The sequence below is a fragment of the Tyto alba genome, unplaced genomic scaffold (assembly GCF_018691265.1).
Source record: "Tyto alba isolate M040663 unplaced genomic scaffold, T.alba_DEE_v4.0 Super-Scaffold_22, whole genome shotgun sequence".
NCBI classification, from domain to species: domain Eukaryota; kingdom Metazoa; phylum Chordata; class Aves; order Strigiformes; family Tytonidae; genus Tyto; species Tyto alba.
This window is the reverse complement of record NW_024881296.1, coordinates 6,723,080-6,740,163: the sequence shown is the minus strand read 5'-3', so window position 1 is coordinate 6,740,163 and position 17,084 is coordinate 6,723,080. Positions and strand designations below refer to the sequence as shown.

Below are 17,084 nucleotides of genomic sequence, written 5' to 3'. Positions count from 1 at the left end.
ATAACAATAACATCTGAAGAAGGCAATCACCTACAGTAGGAATGGGGAACAAAAGCTAAATGAGTTTTTCCTGTGCTATTGACCTTTGACTGCTAGACAGATAACTTTTCCTACTTAACCTCTTACCACAACAGCAACCCTTCTATTACTATGCCTTTCACCTGTAACATTAAACGCTCACAATACTCAGTCTCAAATTATTCCCTGAATAATACCCTATGTACTGATGCAAAACTCTTCATTAAACAATCATTTTAGTTAGGTTGTTTCAGAAATGTATCTTTTTTGCGTTTTTAAACTTTATGGCTAATGCAATTTCCAGAAATATCTTAGCTATACAAGTTTATCACCAGTTCTACTGTTCAGCAGCAAAACACCATGGAGGAAATCAAGACAGAAAGAAAGAAATAATAATTCCAAAGCCAAGACATCTGGGGAAGACTAAAGATAACAACAAAAATAATTTACAGACTAGAAAACAAAATTAACAGCAAAGTCTGGCCATGCAGTTTACTTCAGGAACCATTTGCATCAGAAAAAAACTATTAGAAATGAGAGAACAGCATAATAAATGAAATTATTTTGTACATACACAGATACAAATAAAAAGTCTACAGCAAATGCAAAAGGTTTGAACAGAGCTGAGGAAAGATAAAAGATAAATAAAGGAAAAATATATGTCAACTGGACTTACGAGGAATTGAAGGCTTACAATGAAAGTAACAAAAGTAAGAAGAACAATAATGGGGAAAAAAAAAAGGTAAAGTTGTAAACAACAAGCAGATTTCAGAAGTTAAAACTTTTTTTTCTGCTGAAGAGATGCATGGCATTTAACAGAGATGGAGAAGCATTAAAGCACATTTCACAGAATGCTTAATGCTAGAAAGAGGGTATAAAATAAACATAGGAATGCCAAAGACTCTAGGGGTTCAGAACTTTTAAAACAACTCCCAAAACCCAAGAGAATTTTAGAAAATAATGATTTTTTTTTCCTACTTTATATTTCTTTGAAAGGCATAAGAGGATGGCTGGCACCCTACCTAGGGGGATGCTACAGAAGCAGAACTAACTAATAAATATATACTCTGATAGTTCTCTGTTGGAGAATGGCTAAGGGAAAAGGGACATGGATCTAGAGATCCTCTTTGCGACGAGAGTCTCTTTTAAGTTAGCATGAGTAGGCCTCAGTCAGCAAGAGTGAACAACAGCAAGAGTGAGTCCCGTGGGAAAGTACTGACTAAGGTTTTGAGATGAAACATTCTCTATCTCGTCAAGGTTGGGAAGCATTCCTTGTTCTTCTTTAATCAGGGGAGGATGGAGAAATGAGCATTCTTTGTTTCTCCTAAACTAACTTATCTGGGTCTTTCCCAGGGCTTGGGCCAACAAGCCCTGGCATGGCTTGCTTGTATTTTATCCAATCAATGATTGACTAGTAGGCATAATTAAGCAGAAGGATTATAAAAGGCTGTAATGAAAATCAATAAATTGAAGCATGCTTTATCACTCATACTGAGTCGGCTGCGTTCTTCCTCCTTGGCCTGCGTCCTCGGCTCGCCCAGCCCAGCAGTTCTCAGCTGCAGTTCAGCATTTTAGCACTGTGACAAAATATTCTAACACAGGAAAAGATCCAGGTGCCTTGGTACTTTATAACCTGCAAAACTGGGAATGCATCTTCCATTTAGACCAGTGAATATTGGTTTTCAAGGTCAGGCAGACAGCTTGTAAAATGCTCTACACTTCAGAGTGTTCTGTGTTTTTCTGCAGCCTCCATTTCCCTAACCAATCCACCCGCACACTACATAAGTAACCTCAGCAGGGGTCACCATGAGAGGCAAAATGGAAGCAGCATAAGAATGAGATAACACCTACATACTGTGCCTTTGAGGAACTAAAGTCAGAGAAGACTTGGACATGGTAGCTGCTTTTAAAAATAACTAAATCAGGTAGAAAGAGTGGCCCTAGTGAATTGTGCTCTACCCTGGAAAAGGTGTGAAATTGTGCTCCACGTGATTAGGAGCTCAGATGAACAGAACTTCAATGAATTACTGAATTGCAAGAAAATAATTTCATATAGCATAAACTGGATGAGAAAATAAACCATGCAGAGATTGAAAAAAGTATTGAGAGCTAGTAAATGAAAAAGTAAAGAACAAAAGGGGAAAGGAAGAGAACCAGGAGTTACTGCAGAACCCAGTGAATTGTAACACTAATAGAAAATATTAATAACATTCTGCATTGGGCTTCATTCATCTAAAAAAAATACCAAAATAAGAATAGCTTGTCCAGCTATCATTATATTGATAAAACAACAGTTCTGGAACACAAGTCTAACAGATTACTGCATTCACTGATGTTGATCACCTGCAAAACACGGGCAGTAAAATTTCTGAATTCATTCCAGCTGGAACTAGGTATAAAAAAACACCCCAAACAGTTACTGGGAATTCTACAACGATCTTTGCTGAACTCTGGCAAAAGCTAATTGTCCTGCCAGTTAAAAGCTGAATGACTCATTTTTTAATCTAAAGTTGTCAAGCTTCGATTGCTAGTCATTAGATGTGATCACTTCTGCTTTTGTCTATCACCATAAAGATCTTTCCACTATCAAGTTCTAGTCCCTGAGCAGACAGTTGCCGACTGCCATCGAGTGATCACAGACTTCTGTTAATTAAGCTGAGCAGACGCACTAAGCACCTTGAGCCTTCCATGACTAGGCCTGTCTCCCAACCCTTTAATCTCCAATGACTGCTCTACAAATTCTCTTTAACTTTTGAAAGTACTGGCTTCATTCCACCATTGAGTGCCAGCTATGACATTCCAAAAGGTAAGAAAAAGAAATATGCTTCAAAATTACAAGTTCTATCTTTTGCTGACCTTAGGGAAACAGCTACTCATAATGCAAAAAAAAAAAAAAAAAAAGGGGGGGATGATTAAAGAAAAAAAGAGAAATAAAAAGACTGGTTCAAATGACAATCTCAAATATATTTTTTTCTTCCAACAGCTCTCCAAACTAATTCTGTGATCAGTGCAAATACACTCACATTTCACTCAAACTCCCCGCAATAGAGAATGCTTTTACCTACCAGAAGTACAATACTGTCTCAGGCTGGCTGCAACGGCAGAACAAAGAAGGCCCCTACCTGGAACTGGTTTTAACCAGACTCACTGACAAAAACTGTTCAGATACATGGGCTTTATTCTTCAATTTCCTCTGGTCTACAACCCATACTGCAGACAGGTTGTAGGCAAAAATCTTTCTCAGTATTGGCCAATTTGCTCATGAAGCATCTTCAGGCTACAACACTGACACACCACCCATGCTTTTTTGGTCTGACAGAAGGCTAAGCCAAGTACTTGCAGAACTGTTGAAAGCTCTGTTAGGCACTAGAAATTTGCAGGAATGGTTGTGTCCCTCTCTCTACAGTTTTGTTGTTTTTAAGCTTTCCCAAGATAGTCATTACTTAGCACGTAAACAGAAAGCACATGGAGAAAAAAGAGCCAAGCTAACAAATATTCACAGCTATGCCTTTATAATGCCATCTAAGGTGCTAATAAGAACAATACCATTTTGGATATTTCAGCCAGTGTCTAAGGCTTATTTAGAGGGCATCTCTCCCACTGGAATAATATCATCCCACCTAAGAATATGGCTGACCACTTCATGAACTAATGAACAATAGTATGTTACACTGGTACTTAAACAGCTTTCTTCACAGGCACTGAAGGAATACATAAAGAATAAACTTCATGCCAGGCTTTTAACATTTTTCTGCTGTCACATGCAAATTTTTATTTTGATCACTAGATGAGAATTACAAGAACGTTTATATACCCACAAAATTGTATACTGGAAACCTGAAAATATGAGTGCAGTACATCTCATTCATGACATTCTTTTACTGCAGTAACAAGAATAAATGCTACAGATGATTCTGTCGTGAATACCACATTGCAAATAATGACTTGTAAAAAAAAAAATTTTTCTCCTAACTACAGAGAAACAGTGTCTTAAAATAAAAATAACTAAAAAAAACCCCAACCCATTGCAGAAGTCAAAGGGCTATAAGGTCACTGAACTAAAATCAAAATAATTAGCTTTCAGTTTAAAAAATACAAAATAAAACACCTGTTTCTTAACAGGAGAAGCCTATCAACTGAAAAATGTATCATTTTGTGATAAAACTGAAGGATTTCCTAGTTAAAAGAATTTCTGATCAAGTGCTGATCTTCCTTACATGGACAGCACTTCCAAAGTAAGACAACCTGCATCCAAGCAGCTCAGATCAGAAATGGACACTGCAGCTTCCATAGAGCAGAATGCCAGAGGTTAAACCCTGAACACTCTGATGAAAGTGGAGGCAAAACTTACTGATATCAATGGATCAGAATTTCTGCCTCCGTGTATTTTCAAAATTCTCTCTGAAACAAAACATTCAAAATCACTAATACGGGAGATTTGCAATACCTGCTGTTTTCTGTAGGATTTAACATTTTCCAAAGGTTCTTAAAGTCAAGCCCAGAGGAAACATGGCTGGTGCCTATGTGCTTTCCTCTGGCACAGAGCACAGATAATTTTTCTCTGTACAATGTTTTAGAATACAGGAACTGGGAAAAAAAAATAGGAAAGAAAATGTTACTATGACTTCTGATCTAGATATAGGATTGTTTATCTGCACAAAAATACACATAGTTTCAGCCTGTCATTTCCATCTCACATTGTTAATTATATTTCAATGCACCTCACTAGATAAGAGGTATAATCCAGACAAAAGTGTATAAAGGTTGTAGTCCAAATTATGCAATGTGTCTTCCAGCTGATAATTCCAACAGGTAATGAACTGTCTAATCTTATGCAGCTTGGCAAACACTGCCTGTTTATCTTTACCCAAGCCTTCAACATACACATCAAATGAAATGTATCTTCCACAAATACGGTGACTGAATCTTCAGTTAGCATCATCCAAAGTTTTAGTTATATTCTGTCTATTACAATATTTTTATATAAAGAAATAAACCAGGGTTCAAATACAACAACAACAAAAAGAAAAAGAGTAGTCTTTCAAATATCCAGTTTGATGTATTTCTTACATGATCTCAGCCTACAAGCTGAAATCTGCCAGGTGATCAGAAATAATATTAACCACTGCATACAGACCACTGATTCTGTGCAATTACAGGTGACAAAATCCCTGGTCTCACACTATGCCTGCTACTACCATCTCCTGTGCTTGAGTCCACAGACCACGAACCTCACAACATAACTGTAGCAGATGCAATCGTAACCTCCCCTCCTCATACAAGGAAACTGTGGCACAAATCAACTGAAACATGAACAAACTCTCTCTGTCCCTGATCCAGTGAGAAGAGAAATCAAACTGAAGGATACAGAGTTCCAGCTCCCAACTCCAGGCATTAGCAGTTCCTTTTACTCCAGTTTACATCTCCAAGGTCAGAGGGAGGAAAAAAATTATTGGATGAAAACTTTAAATTCCTGAACAGAAGATACAAGGTACTTAACTCTGCTCTAAATATTAAGATTTCCATTGCCTCAGAGTAATCAGTTATGATTTAATGGAAGTACAGAAAAAGACCGAAAGCTGACAGAAAAAAAAAACAACTGTAAACACATTTTCTCTGGGGAATCACAGTCAGAACAAATAATCTCTCTTTCTTCCATTTAAATTCTCTGTATTTCCACTTCTGTATCTTGGTAAAAGGTGTGAATTGGAAGAGGTTTTCTATTGTAAAGCCTTCTTTAGGATAATGCATGCAGCATTAAAATAATTTGGGGTACAAAACACAGATGTTCGAGAGAAGATTACAATTTCAGTGGGTTTATTCTGTTTTTATCATCAGATATTATATCTCCCCCATCCCTTGATAAATACTTTCCATTACTCCAGATTTGGTTATACTTCTGCATATCTGTAGGTATAAAGCCTGCAGCATGCTTGGAACCCTGTGGTGATTAAAGTAACAAACTATACAGCAGACAGTCATTTCATTCATTTTAAGTATATAATTATTAAGTGAAAACTCAGTGGAGGATGATAACGTCCCTATTTTACAGTACCTTCATTACAGAAACCTTCATTTAGTTTGTATCTTTACTACTGTATTTGCAAATACCTCAAAGAAAACCTTAAACCAATAACAACAAGAAACAATGAGGCAGAAGGGATTTAACTACTCTGCATCTGACAATCAACAGGAACAAAAGCTGGAAAAAACCTGTATTTCATGAGGAACATCTTGTATTTTGTATCCCTGGGGTTTCTTCGCTTAGATGTTCGTACTCCTAGATGCTGTATCTGAATATTGCCAGTCAATATCAAAGCAGAAATGAAAGGTAATGTCTCAGAAAATTATCTGACTTTTCATTCAGTTAGTGAGGTGAATATGCCACCAATGTAAGGAGGTACAATTCCTTACAAATTGCATGCTTTTATCCAAACACAGAATTAGACTTGTACACTAACTCGAGAACACTACCAAAACTCTTGAAATGAAAACTTTTGGGTGGAAATGTATTAATGTGCTAACATTTCAAATCAAAACACATGTATCTGAAAAAAAATACCTGTTACTACAAAGTTAAACAATATATTCACACTTTGGTTCTGCTGCAGTATAACCCTGTTCTAGGACATCGATTTTACATCAGTGATCTCAGATGACTCAAAGCAACATTTTCTTGCTTACAGCCAAAAAAATTAAATAAAATCCAAAACATTAACTGAATGTTAAATGCTGTACTATTTTTATTTTCAATCTGCAGAAAGCCTGAATCTTTGGAAGGATAACTGCCTGAGATTGGTTTCGCTCAAGTGCTACTTGAAAACAAACTGACACTATTCCTTAAATATCCTATCCATCTCTGTACTCATCCTCAAAGTAAATGAGGCAAAGCATCCTAAAGATCCCTCTGCATGTTTTTCAGACCTGAAAATATCATGCCCTGTTAACATAACTTAAACAATGTCAAAAAAACCCTCAAGAAAACAAAGCAAAAGCCTGCTGTATGACCTTGAGAACAAAGCCCAAAATGAATATAACTGAAAATAAAGCAACCTGTGAATTCTAGGCCAACTGTTTAATGACTTTTTTCAATAAAAGTCCAGGCTTCTAACAGGCCAAATATTTTTTCATACTTCCAACCTGTTAATGCTTCAGGATCAAGTTGGCAAATACATGCTGTAATCCCATCCAATAGGTTCTGAACAAATACATACAGGCAGTACGTATATGAAATGTCAAAATGTACAGAACCACAAAACCAATTACCTGAGTGTCTCAGTTATCTCATCTGAGAGACAAGGAAAGCAGTATTTACTTTTCTCTGAAGAGTAATTAAATCCTATCTGTTAAGTGTAACTACATACATCAGCAGTTTTTCTGAGCACCCCACCGTTCTCAGACAGGCTCCACCTTCCTGCCTGCCTCTGAGCAGCTCCAATCAGACACTTTATCTTTCTGCCAAAATTGGAATTCTCTTAATACAGCATGTAGAAATGGCACCTGTACACCATTAGGAAAAAGAGAGCTTCACAATGAAATAAAACAGAAAATTCAGTAACATGGTGGTACTAGCTGCTCAAACTCCAGAAGTAGTGGCAAAACTTAAAGAATGTTTGCTGGTCATCACCAGGACTAGTGTGCTAAAGTAGTTAGAATTGCATATGGGAACCTGTTCCATCTGTCTGATGAGCAGATGATACTTTATTTTTTCTTTCTTTTTTAATCCTAGCTTTCTGGCAACTTTGCACCTCATTCTTTCTGAAACTAGCTACAGTCATTAAAAAAAAAAAAATAATTGTGAAAGTTCAATCTGAGCTCAGTATCTCAGAAGATGCAGCTGCAGAATTAGAATCTAATGAAAAAGGATTAAAATTGGTGGTATACACTTCCAAATTCATTCCAAAAATCACTCATCTGTGTTGCTTTATATTTATCCTGTTGCAACTCAATCAGCTGAAGCAGCTGAACTAAAAAGTGCAGAAGCCTAGAGCAAAGATGTCAAACCCAGAATAACTTGGTATTACGCACACCCCAAAAGTTTAATGCGCTGTGTATATAGTTGGCAACAGTGTTGTAGACGTAAAGAAGTTGCCTGGCATACTATCAAACCTTTCTGCTTGCTTGCTTGTATGTACACCAGCACATTAAAGTATGCATGTTGCATTACGGGGTCGAGGTTGTCCATACCTCATAGCAGCAGAAGGCTGTTCAGTAACACTTTTCACCATCAGATTGCACTTCCACAATTGCAACAGAGCCACTCTATACTCCTGTAGCACTACAATTTAGGAAACCTCAATATCTTTACTGCTTCTCCTAATTAAAAGAGATCATCATTTTCCTTGAAGAGAGACAGCATAAAACTTCAGACCAAGCTCTATTTCTTGTAGCTGGTACATAACCACCCCTAATTCTCCAAAATCAGTACCAGGTCATTTCAGGAGTAGTTATGCTGTGCGTAATTAGGTCATACTGCTGTCTACAAAGAAGGAATACTACACAGGTATATATAGTGTTCCAATAAAGTTAATACCATCAGATCTCAGAAGAGACAGAAGAGAAACTCACTTTTGAGCATCAATAGAGAAATGGCCTGATCAAAAGACCCCCATAGATACCGGCTGGCTTTGAACCAACCTGCTGTGTCAGTTTAAGTTGCCTGAACACAGATTTCATATTTCCTGCATTACATATATTTGCATCTAATTATACTGAACGACCAGATTAAATTTAATACCTCCATTGCATTTATATAAACGAAACCTCTATCCTCCAAGTGAAAATCATAAAGTATTTTACATATTTAAATGAACACCACCAGACAAGATGACCTTTATAATCACCGTTATAAGAAACACAATTACAAGTGACTCAAAACATATGGCAAACTTAATTATGCTAAAACAGACTAGTTCCCAATCCTTTGAATCCTAACAAAAATTGGTGTCTAAAATAAAAATGTATTACACACTGTAGTTATAGGAAATACTTAGCAGAACTTGTTCTTTACGTGTTACTAAATTCTACAGATAATATTTATCAAAGAAGGCAATTCCATAACACAAAAACCTTTCAACTACTTACAACTAAACATTATCTAACAGAAATGATGTTACTAAAAAGTGGGTTTAATTATTTTATATAGATTTTGTGGAAGCATGACACAGAATGAAAACCATTAGTCTGATTTTGATCCTCAAAGCTTGATAACAATTAGAAATACAGTGACTACCATTACAGAATTATAAAACCAAAAGATATATATGGGTGTATTTAACCTGAAAGATCCCAAGTGCTTTAAAAATGACCCAAGAAAATGAGAATCATGCTCACAATCAAGGAAATGCAGACAAGCACACAATATGCATAACAGTACAAGTCCAAGCAAATGCAGAAAAACCAATTTTTCAAATCAAACAGCAGAGAGAATACTGATGAGCAGAGTGCAATTACTCATGCTGTATTTGGCCATGACAACACAAAAGGAGCTCTGCAAGGTTGGGCTTCTTGGGGTTTTTTGTTGCTGTTGTTTTTTCCTTTTCTTTTCTTATGTGGACCCAGCTTTTACATGCTGACTGACAATGCTGCTGAGCACTACTTTGGAGAATCAGTTGAATGTCAGCTCAGAATAAAGCGTGCTACCAGCTGCAGTGCCAGTCCCATTCCTGCATCAGCACTGCGGGTTTTATACTTTCTCTGAAAGCTAAATAGAGTGAACGCTGGCTAAATCTGACAAGATCACTGTTTAAATAGAGGTAGCCACAGACATAAGCAATAAGCCATTTCATTTCACCACTCACTTGAATGACAACAAACATTTCATATAGGTATGACACACAGAACGTAATGACCTTGCACAAATTAGAAGTGGACACACAATGAGACTCAGAACAGCTTCTTCCTCATGGAAGCCCATCTGTTACACACGATGTGGTTCTCCTTTAATGATTTATTTAAACAGAAGCAATCAAAAGGTTCAGCTTTTCAGTTTAGAATCAGATAATCACTCAGACACAGAATGAACGGTGGAAACAATATGGAAAGCCTATTTGGTAGAGAAAAAACAGCACTGAGGAAAAAAATTAAAACCACAACCTGAAAAACATCAGTAAAGCAAAACATGGAATCATTTTAGTCATGTCATAGGCAGATACCGAGTTGGTACTTTTTTAAATAATTAAAAGCAGTATAAAGTTTTTAATAATCTTTAGACATTTTCAAAAAGCATTACAAAAACCAGTTATGAAGAGAAATACAGAAGCTTTTGCATAGCAGCTATTATTAAAAACAAATATTTGAACTAAAAAAAAAAAAAAAAAAGAAAGGTTTCCCAGTAGGAAGCATATTGCCTGTGCTTCTATTATAAGACTTTCAGTGTTGAATCTATCAGAATAAAAATGTGACAATGAAAGAGAATAAAAATGCTTCGCAGTAAATGGGCATTAACAGTTTGGTAAATCACATCCTATGCAACTGTATATGAAACACAGAACCTGCTTTTCATAAATATTTCAGTATGCAAAGCCAGTATTACTTTAAGTAGCACCACTAGTGGTTTCTGCTGTCCACATGATATTAAGCTTTAAACTAATTAATTGCATCCTCCATAATGTCCAAATATGCAGCTTTTTGATCAATGACTGTAAAAAGACTAGGAGAATTTTTGTTATTCTTCAAGGTACATTCTGAATATGTTTTATTCTTAGGTAGCTAAGCCACAACATACTTTTTTTTTTTTTTTAAGAAAAGGCAAATTAAAAAACGCACTTGGACAGATTTATCTTCTGTTAGAGGACAAAAATCTGTGAGAGATTCTGTGCAAGCATGCAGAGTATGAGCATTGAACAAGAGAAAGAAAAACTGAGTGTGAAAGAAAATTCGAGCTTTCAAAGAAACCCCCTCTGCTACATATAATTCATTATTTAATGAATATATCTGTTCAATTCCAGAAAGCTTTACTCTGCAAGTAGGCTAGTAGGAGCGTTAGGACTAACACATGCAATTTCTAAGACAATAAAACTCAACAATGTCAATGAGAGTTGAGCAGTAGAGACTGAAGTATCAGCCTCCAACCAATAGTTTTAAAAAAATGGGTTAAAAAGCTGTTTTGATGTGCATGATAGCCTTTATTTTATATTTCCTCTAGTAATTAATTCAGTATAGAAATTCTACTTAAGGTGACTTGGCAAGCAAAACCTAGTAATTAGATCGTGAAATACAGTCCCCCCTAGTTTTGTACATACATACATTATTTACCAGGTGATGCTTTCCCAAAAGTGTAATGGGGGCAGAAAAAGGCTGAGTGCAGCCAGAAAAGGAATTCAGTAAATGAGGCAGGAAAACCTGCCCGTCAGTACTGGTAACGCAGAAACCAAGACAAGAGGGTAGGTTTCCTTTCCAGCCCTGGGTTACAAATGCCAATCAACCCAAGACGGGATTTATAAATGCAATCCAGCCGTTTGGCAGACAGGCAAGTAATTAAGCTTCACTTGTCTCGAACACAGGTTTGGTTGTTTTGGGCTGCAAAGCAGTTCTATTCCTTGACATAACAGAACCTGCCAACTTTATAAGGCAGATCAGCTCAACAGTAAAGCACAAGACCTTCAGCGATTTTCCCAGAATGATTATGACTTAGGCTATAGAAATACCTGCAACTGGAAGAATGTAAAACTCACACGGAATACCACTTGATTTCAAATCTGTTTATTACAAGTGATTAATTCAATCATGATTGATGCTAGAGCAACTGGCAAAACTGCTTCACCACCCTTTCAGGTGTGACCTGTGTGTCCCTGGCTTTCCTATCTGTACAATGGCAGTAACAGTTGATCACTTCTATAGAAGCATTCTGATGCCCTCAGAAGAAAGTTACTGTATAAAGTGCAAATTAGTACTATTCATCCTAAAATGCTAATAAATAGCATTACTTGTCAACGCTTCTATTATCCAATGAGAAAAACATATTTTTGAGCATCTCTAAAAATATGAAAGGATTTTTGTCAAATCTCCTTTACAGGGTGCACTGACAGCTCTCAGCACAGTAAGCCAAGCATGATTTTTGCACTACATCTGCAATATCTTTTATACTTGGGCAGCTGGCACAAAGTGAGAAAACTCATTAACATGCTAATGATTTGTCCTATTTAAAATTCCAGCTCTGATTATTGTGTGATTAAGTCTCTTCCCTTGACGTCTGCTTTCTTATATCTGCATTACTGTGAGAAATCAACAATTTTTAATGAAGTAAAAAATAGGTGATCAATTTATACACAAGGGAAAGACAAACATACACACACATTTTAGCATTTCTGTTTCTTTGTTTAATGTTTTCCAAAGTGGTATTATCTTCAATAAATAAAAACAAAAAAACCCCACATTTCAAAACAAGTTTTCAAGAAGTTCACAGGTACAAAAGATGTTCAAGTTCTGATCTGGTTCAAGTACCAGATGATGTAGAAATACCTCTGCAGAAAGTCTAAAGGTGTTATATTACAAAAAGAGGGAGGTCTCCTGATGCAGAGAAAGAATATTGTTCCCTGGAAACAACACAAAAGCAAGAATGAGAGGAGACAACAGCTCCAGTCAACCCCATTACCTTTCCTGGAGAAAATGGAAGCATTTCCTTTCTACACTTGAAGACATACACGCCCACTAACTTATTTAAAGCAGCATAAACCTTCAAATATGGGAAGCTTAAGGGACCTCTTTCTCTACATTACTTTCAGTAACCTATGTTTAGTTTATGGATGGACACCTATTTCATAAAGAGTTGAGCCAAAGCGTAGCACAACTGTGCTGCAAGGAGAATTGCAGGTACATCCCTACTGCACACCAGGACATGGATCTGCCAGCCTAGCCCAGTTCATTTTCACTGTTTAAGTTAGCATGGCTAATTTGGCCTGAAGGGCTCCCTAATGAACTCTGGGCAGACAAATAGCAGAGAAAGCCAGAGGACAGTAACACGCTCAGTTAGTCGAGTTAGATGGAGAAGTATTTCTCTCCCCGGCTCGTAGCTAAAGAGAGAGGTCAAGCTAACAAGGAATGGGGTGCACCAAGCAACGGGACCAACCGCTCACACTAATTTAACCCACAGCACAAAGCAGCTGAGCCCATGCTGCACTTCTGGCTCAAGCAGCAGAAGCATTTTAGGAGCCATTTTCCTGCCAGACAGAAGCGGGTCAACACATTCCCCATCACAAGCCCCCCACCGCTGCTGTGTCCCTTACGCCCAGGCCGACACTCCCAGCACGGGCTGGTGGACCTCACAGGTGTGCTAACGCCCCGCTCACATCAGGTTTCTGGTCAGCCCTGACCTGGCGTATGGGATGGGGCAGGAACAGGAGGAAAAGGCAAAACCACTCGCCTCAGCAGCAACACAAATTTTACCGGCTTAAATGAACCCCCAAAGCCTGAGGCTGTGCAGTAAGTCAGCTCAGCTGCCCCAACGCAAATCACACCTTTCATAGCACAGACAAGGCCAACACCATTATCTCCAGTTCTTTTGGACAGCAGCAAAAACCAACAGTAATGAAGTGGTATCCCGATTGTTTACGGTTTATTCCACAAACATGAAAGTACTGTACAAGCTAACAACTGGTTCGTAGAAGTGGATGCCATCTTTAAGATACAATCTGTCTACTATTTTCCAGAGTATCAGAGGGCTTTTATTCAGTTAAATGTCTTGGTATCAAAGTCATGCTGGTGTTGTCAAATCTAAGTGAGTTTCCATTTGTTAAAGGAGAAAATGGTGTAGATTACATGCAAGAGGGCAGGGACAAGGAAAAGGCAAGATCTCAGATTTCAATTTATGTATCTCTGACTAGTATGTGTTTGAGTTTTAATTTACACACAGATAAATTTCTCCTTACACCTACAGAATCACAGTAAATTAAAAGAACAATCCACATAGTAAATACCCAGTATTTTGCTATTTATTTTCATAAATTGTAGGACAGGAGAAATCAGACCAAGAAGACACCTCATTACAGCTACATAAATGCAAAGGAGAAAAAAAGAATCTGTGAACTGCAACCAATTCTGTTGCTTCAGCAACAGTTTTACACAGGTTTTGTTTAAAACCTTGCTGAAGAAAAATACAAACGAGAGGTAAACGTGTATTACAGGAAGTTTAATTGTCCTAGAAACAAAGAACTGAAAAAATGAACAGATTGGGAAGTCAGAATTCATTCCCCTTCAACTCACTGCAAATCTAAGCAATGAGGAAGTATTGCCTGATGTGGGTTTAAATCACACAGCTTAGGTAACAATGCACTACTTGGAGGAATAATTTTTTAAAATTTGTAACCATCTAGTTTTACTAAAGTTCTTATCTAGTAGAGTGTGAGTGTAAATATATATATTCCTCCATGCATCTTTAAAATATTGTCTTTGACGTATTCTGTTGCCTGCAAAACTTTTTGTTTCTAAAATAGCTCTTGCCCATCCACTTGCCTATGAAGAAGCTTCATACACTTTTAAAACAGGGGCACTTTCCTCTCCAACCAACCTACTACTCATAAGATTCTGAAAAAGGAAAGACATTTCAAACCACCAGAGCTTTAAAGCAACTCTCCGATTTATACTTAGCTGTTTAGAGGTAACTAGCAACTGTACATTTGTAGTCAATTAAATGTTATTCAGCCTTTTCATTTAATCAAGCAGCAAGGCCACTTCAGCTGCTTAACTTCAGGAGCAGGTACAGCAGAAAAAATAAGCCAAATCTAGGAACGTCTTTGCTATTTTGTTGTCAGTAGCTTTCCCAGTAATTGTATAGAACTTTCCCAATTCCACAGTGACACTACAACCCAAGCATGCTGCTTATAGTTACAGGTGAGCTGTGTTTGGCAAGTTGTTTAAACTCTCTCTCAAGCATAAATTTACAAAGAGAACTCTTGCCTTCAGAACCAGGCATCCTGGTTCAGATTTCTACCTTATATGTTCTGACTCATCACCAAATATGTTACATATACTAAACATTTAGTTACATATACTAAATATCGTTCTATTGTGACAGCCAACTGCATGTACTGCTTCCACATAAAAGACTACATATGTTTCTCTGTATGTGAACAAATGCACAGCATCAGCATCATTATTACAAAAGTGGGCTTAGAAAATAATGTTTTTAAGAACTGGGCGAAGATAGATCTCCAAAAGTTGCATATTGCTGGAATATCCCTTCTCCCCCCACCCTCCAGAGGAAACAGCTGAGACCATATTGCTCCCGGTCAAACCTTCCCCAGAAAAATCCATACATTTTATGAAATGTAGGATAGTTCATCAAACCCAGCAGACTTCCAGGCATTCATAACTGAGCAAAAGCTGTAACAGAGTGTGAACTACTTACCAAAGGCAGCCTCTCCTTGTTCAAGTTCTTGTTTCAGTCTGGTGTAATCATCTTTAATTCTCTCTAATTTTCGGACATTTCTGGCACTCAGAACCAACAGTTCATTGAGAAGTCTTTCCAGCCCCTCCTTCTCAGATGCTAATGATCTGATTTCTTCTGTCAGGTCCTTTGCAGTACCGAAATTACTTCCTGCATGTTTTGTGGGGGCAGGGGGAAGAGAGAGGAAAGGGACAATGAAGCAGACACTTGCAACATCAGTAGGTTACAGAACAAACAAGGGAAATTAAGCAATTATACTTCCCAACAGCAACTGATAGACCAATTTTGGAAAAAAAAGGGGAAAAAAAAAACCAAACCAAAACAACCAACCTGCTTTGCAAGCATCCATTTCATTAACATAGTACAAAAAGAATCATAATTGTAGCACATTTAACTTATACACACAGAAATAGACTTTTATTATTGATACAATTTACATTTTTGGAGAAAACATTTTTCTAAAGTCCACACTTCAGAAAATGTCATACTGTAATTCATTGATCATTGCGGTGTGATCTGTCAGACCATTTTCCTGTTTTGGAGGACACCTCAACTCACAATACTTTTGAAATAGATGCTATCAGCCTGCTAGACCCTGAAGTATTTCCTCCTTGAACAAAGCAGCACTACACCATTATTCATAACAAGCATCAGAAGGTTGTTTATAAAGGACATGTTGCATCTCTTAAATGGCATGCACCCTGTGCAAAGACCATCTGAGAGAACATATTTAAAAGTCAAAACTTTCCACTTCCGGCTCTCCCTGAATGGGCAGAATACCTCAGTATCACCAGCTCACACTGCTCTGGAGTTTTTAAAAATGTTTGTCTCCTTTGGACAGGGACCTGGAGGCAAAAGTCCAACTCGCAAATAGTTTACAGTGTAGCCAAGTAACATCTGCCCACTTAACCTTTCTGAAAACCATTTTTGTAAGAATTTGGAGAGGAACATTTCCTTACTACACAGAGAAGTCTTCAGTATAAATGCATGATGACATTGAGATGCTCAGCTATTAAAAAATTTTTAAACAGAAGTAGAGTAACTCTTACAATGTTAAATGTATACAGCTGTACCTGTGTCTTTTCAACAACTCATCTACTTGGCTGGGGGGGCGGAAGGGGGGGAAGAGAGAAAAAAAAAAAACACAAAAAACCCACTGTAATCTAAAGACTACTCGACAAAATTAATTTCCATGTAGATTTGCCCAATATAAGACAAAAGATCTCTAACACAAGATCTATAAACTACCTTAGCAAAAATTTGGTGGCATGATCTAATAAGTACAGGTATCTAGTAACTAAAGGCACTTGGAAAATTTATCCTTGAAGCAAATATTAATGTAAAGCACATCCAGTCACACATATAAGATATCTCATCAGTTTCTGAAACATGTGCAATAACTTTAGACTCCTGAAATGACTTTATAGTACCGCCTGCATTACTCAGATAGAAAGGTGATCTGCTGCTTTTTTTTCAGGAATATAATAAGTTGTTGCTTATACATAACAGATCAATTTAAAAGTTTATTTTAGAAAATTAAGACATAATCCAAAACATCAAATCCATATCAGAGTATTATAAATTGTGGCATTGCATCCTTTTTACTTGATGTCTCAAAAGTGTTAGTCACAAAGTCTTAGGAATGGTTTGGCTGCTGTTCCGTTCTTTCAGGACAGGGGAG

At 37.2% G+C, this 17,084-nt stretch overlaps 1 protein-coding gene across 2 annotated transcripts in view; it reads right to left on the bottom strand.

The window, feature by feature from the left end:
• Window positions 1-17,084, bottom strand: part of DISC1 (DISC1 scaffold protein) — a 185,945-nt gene that overhangs the window by 90,001 nt on the left and 78,860 nt on the right. For both annotated transcript variants that reach the window (XM_033009509.2, XM_033009516.1), the window contains exon 8: window positions 15,365-15,553. In XM_033009509.2, coding sequence (XP_032865400.1) covers window positions 15,365-15,553 — 189 coding nt within the window. The remainder of the gene's footprint in view (window positions 1-15,364; window positions 15,554-17,084) is intronic.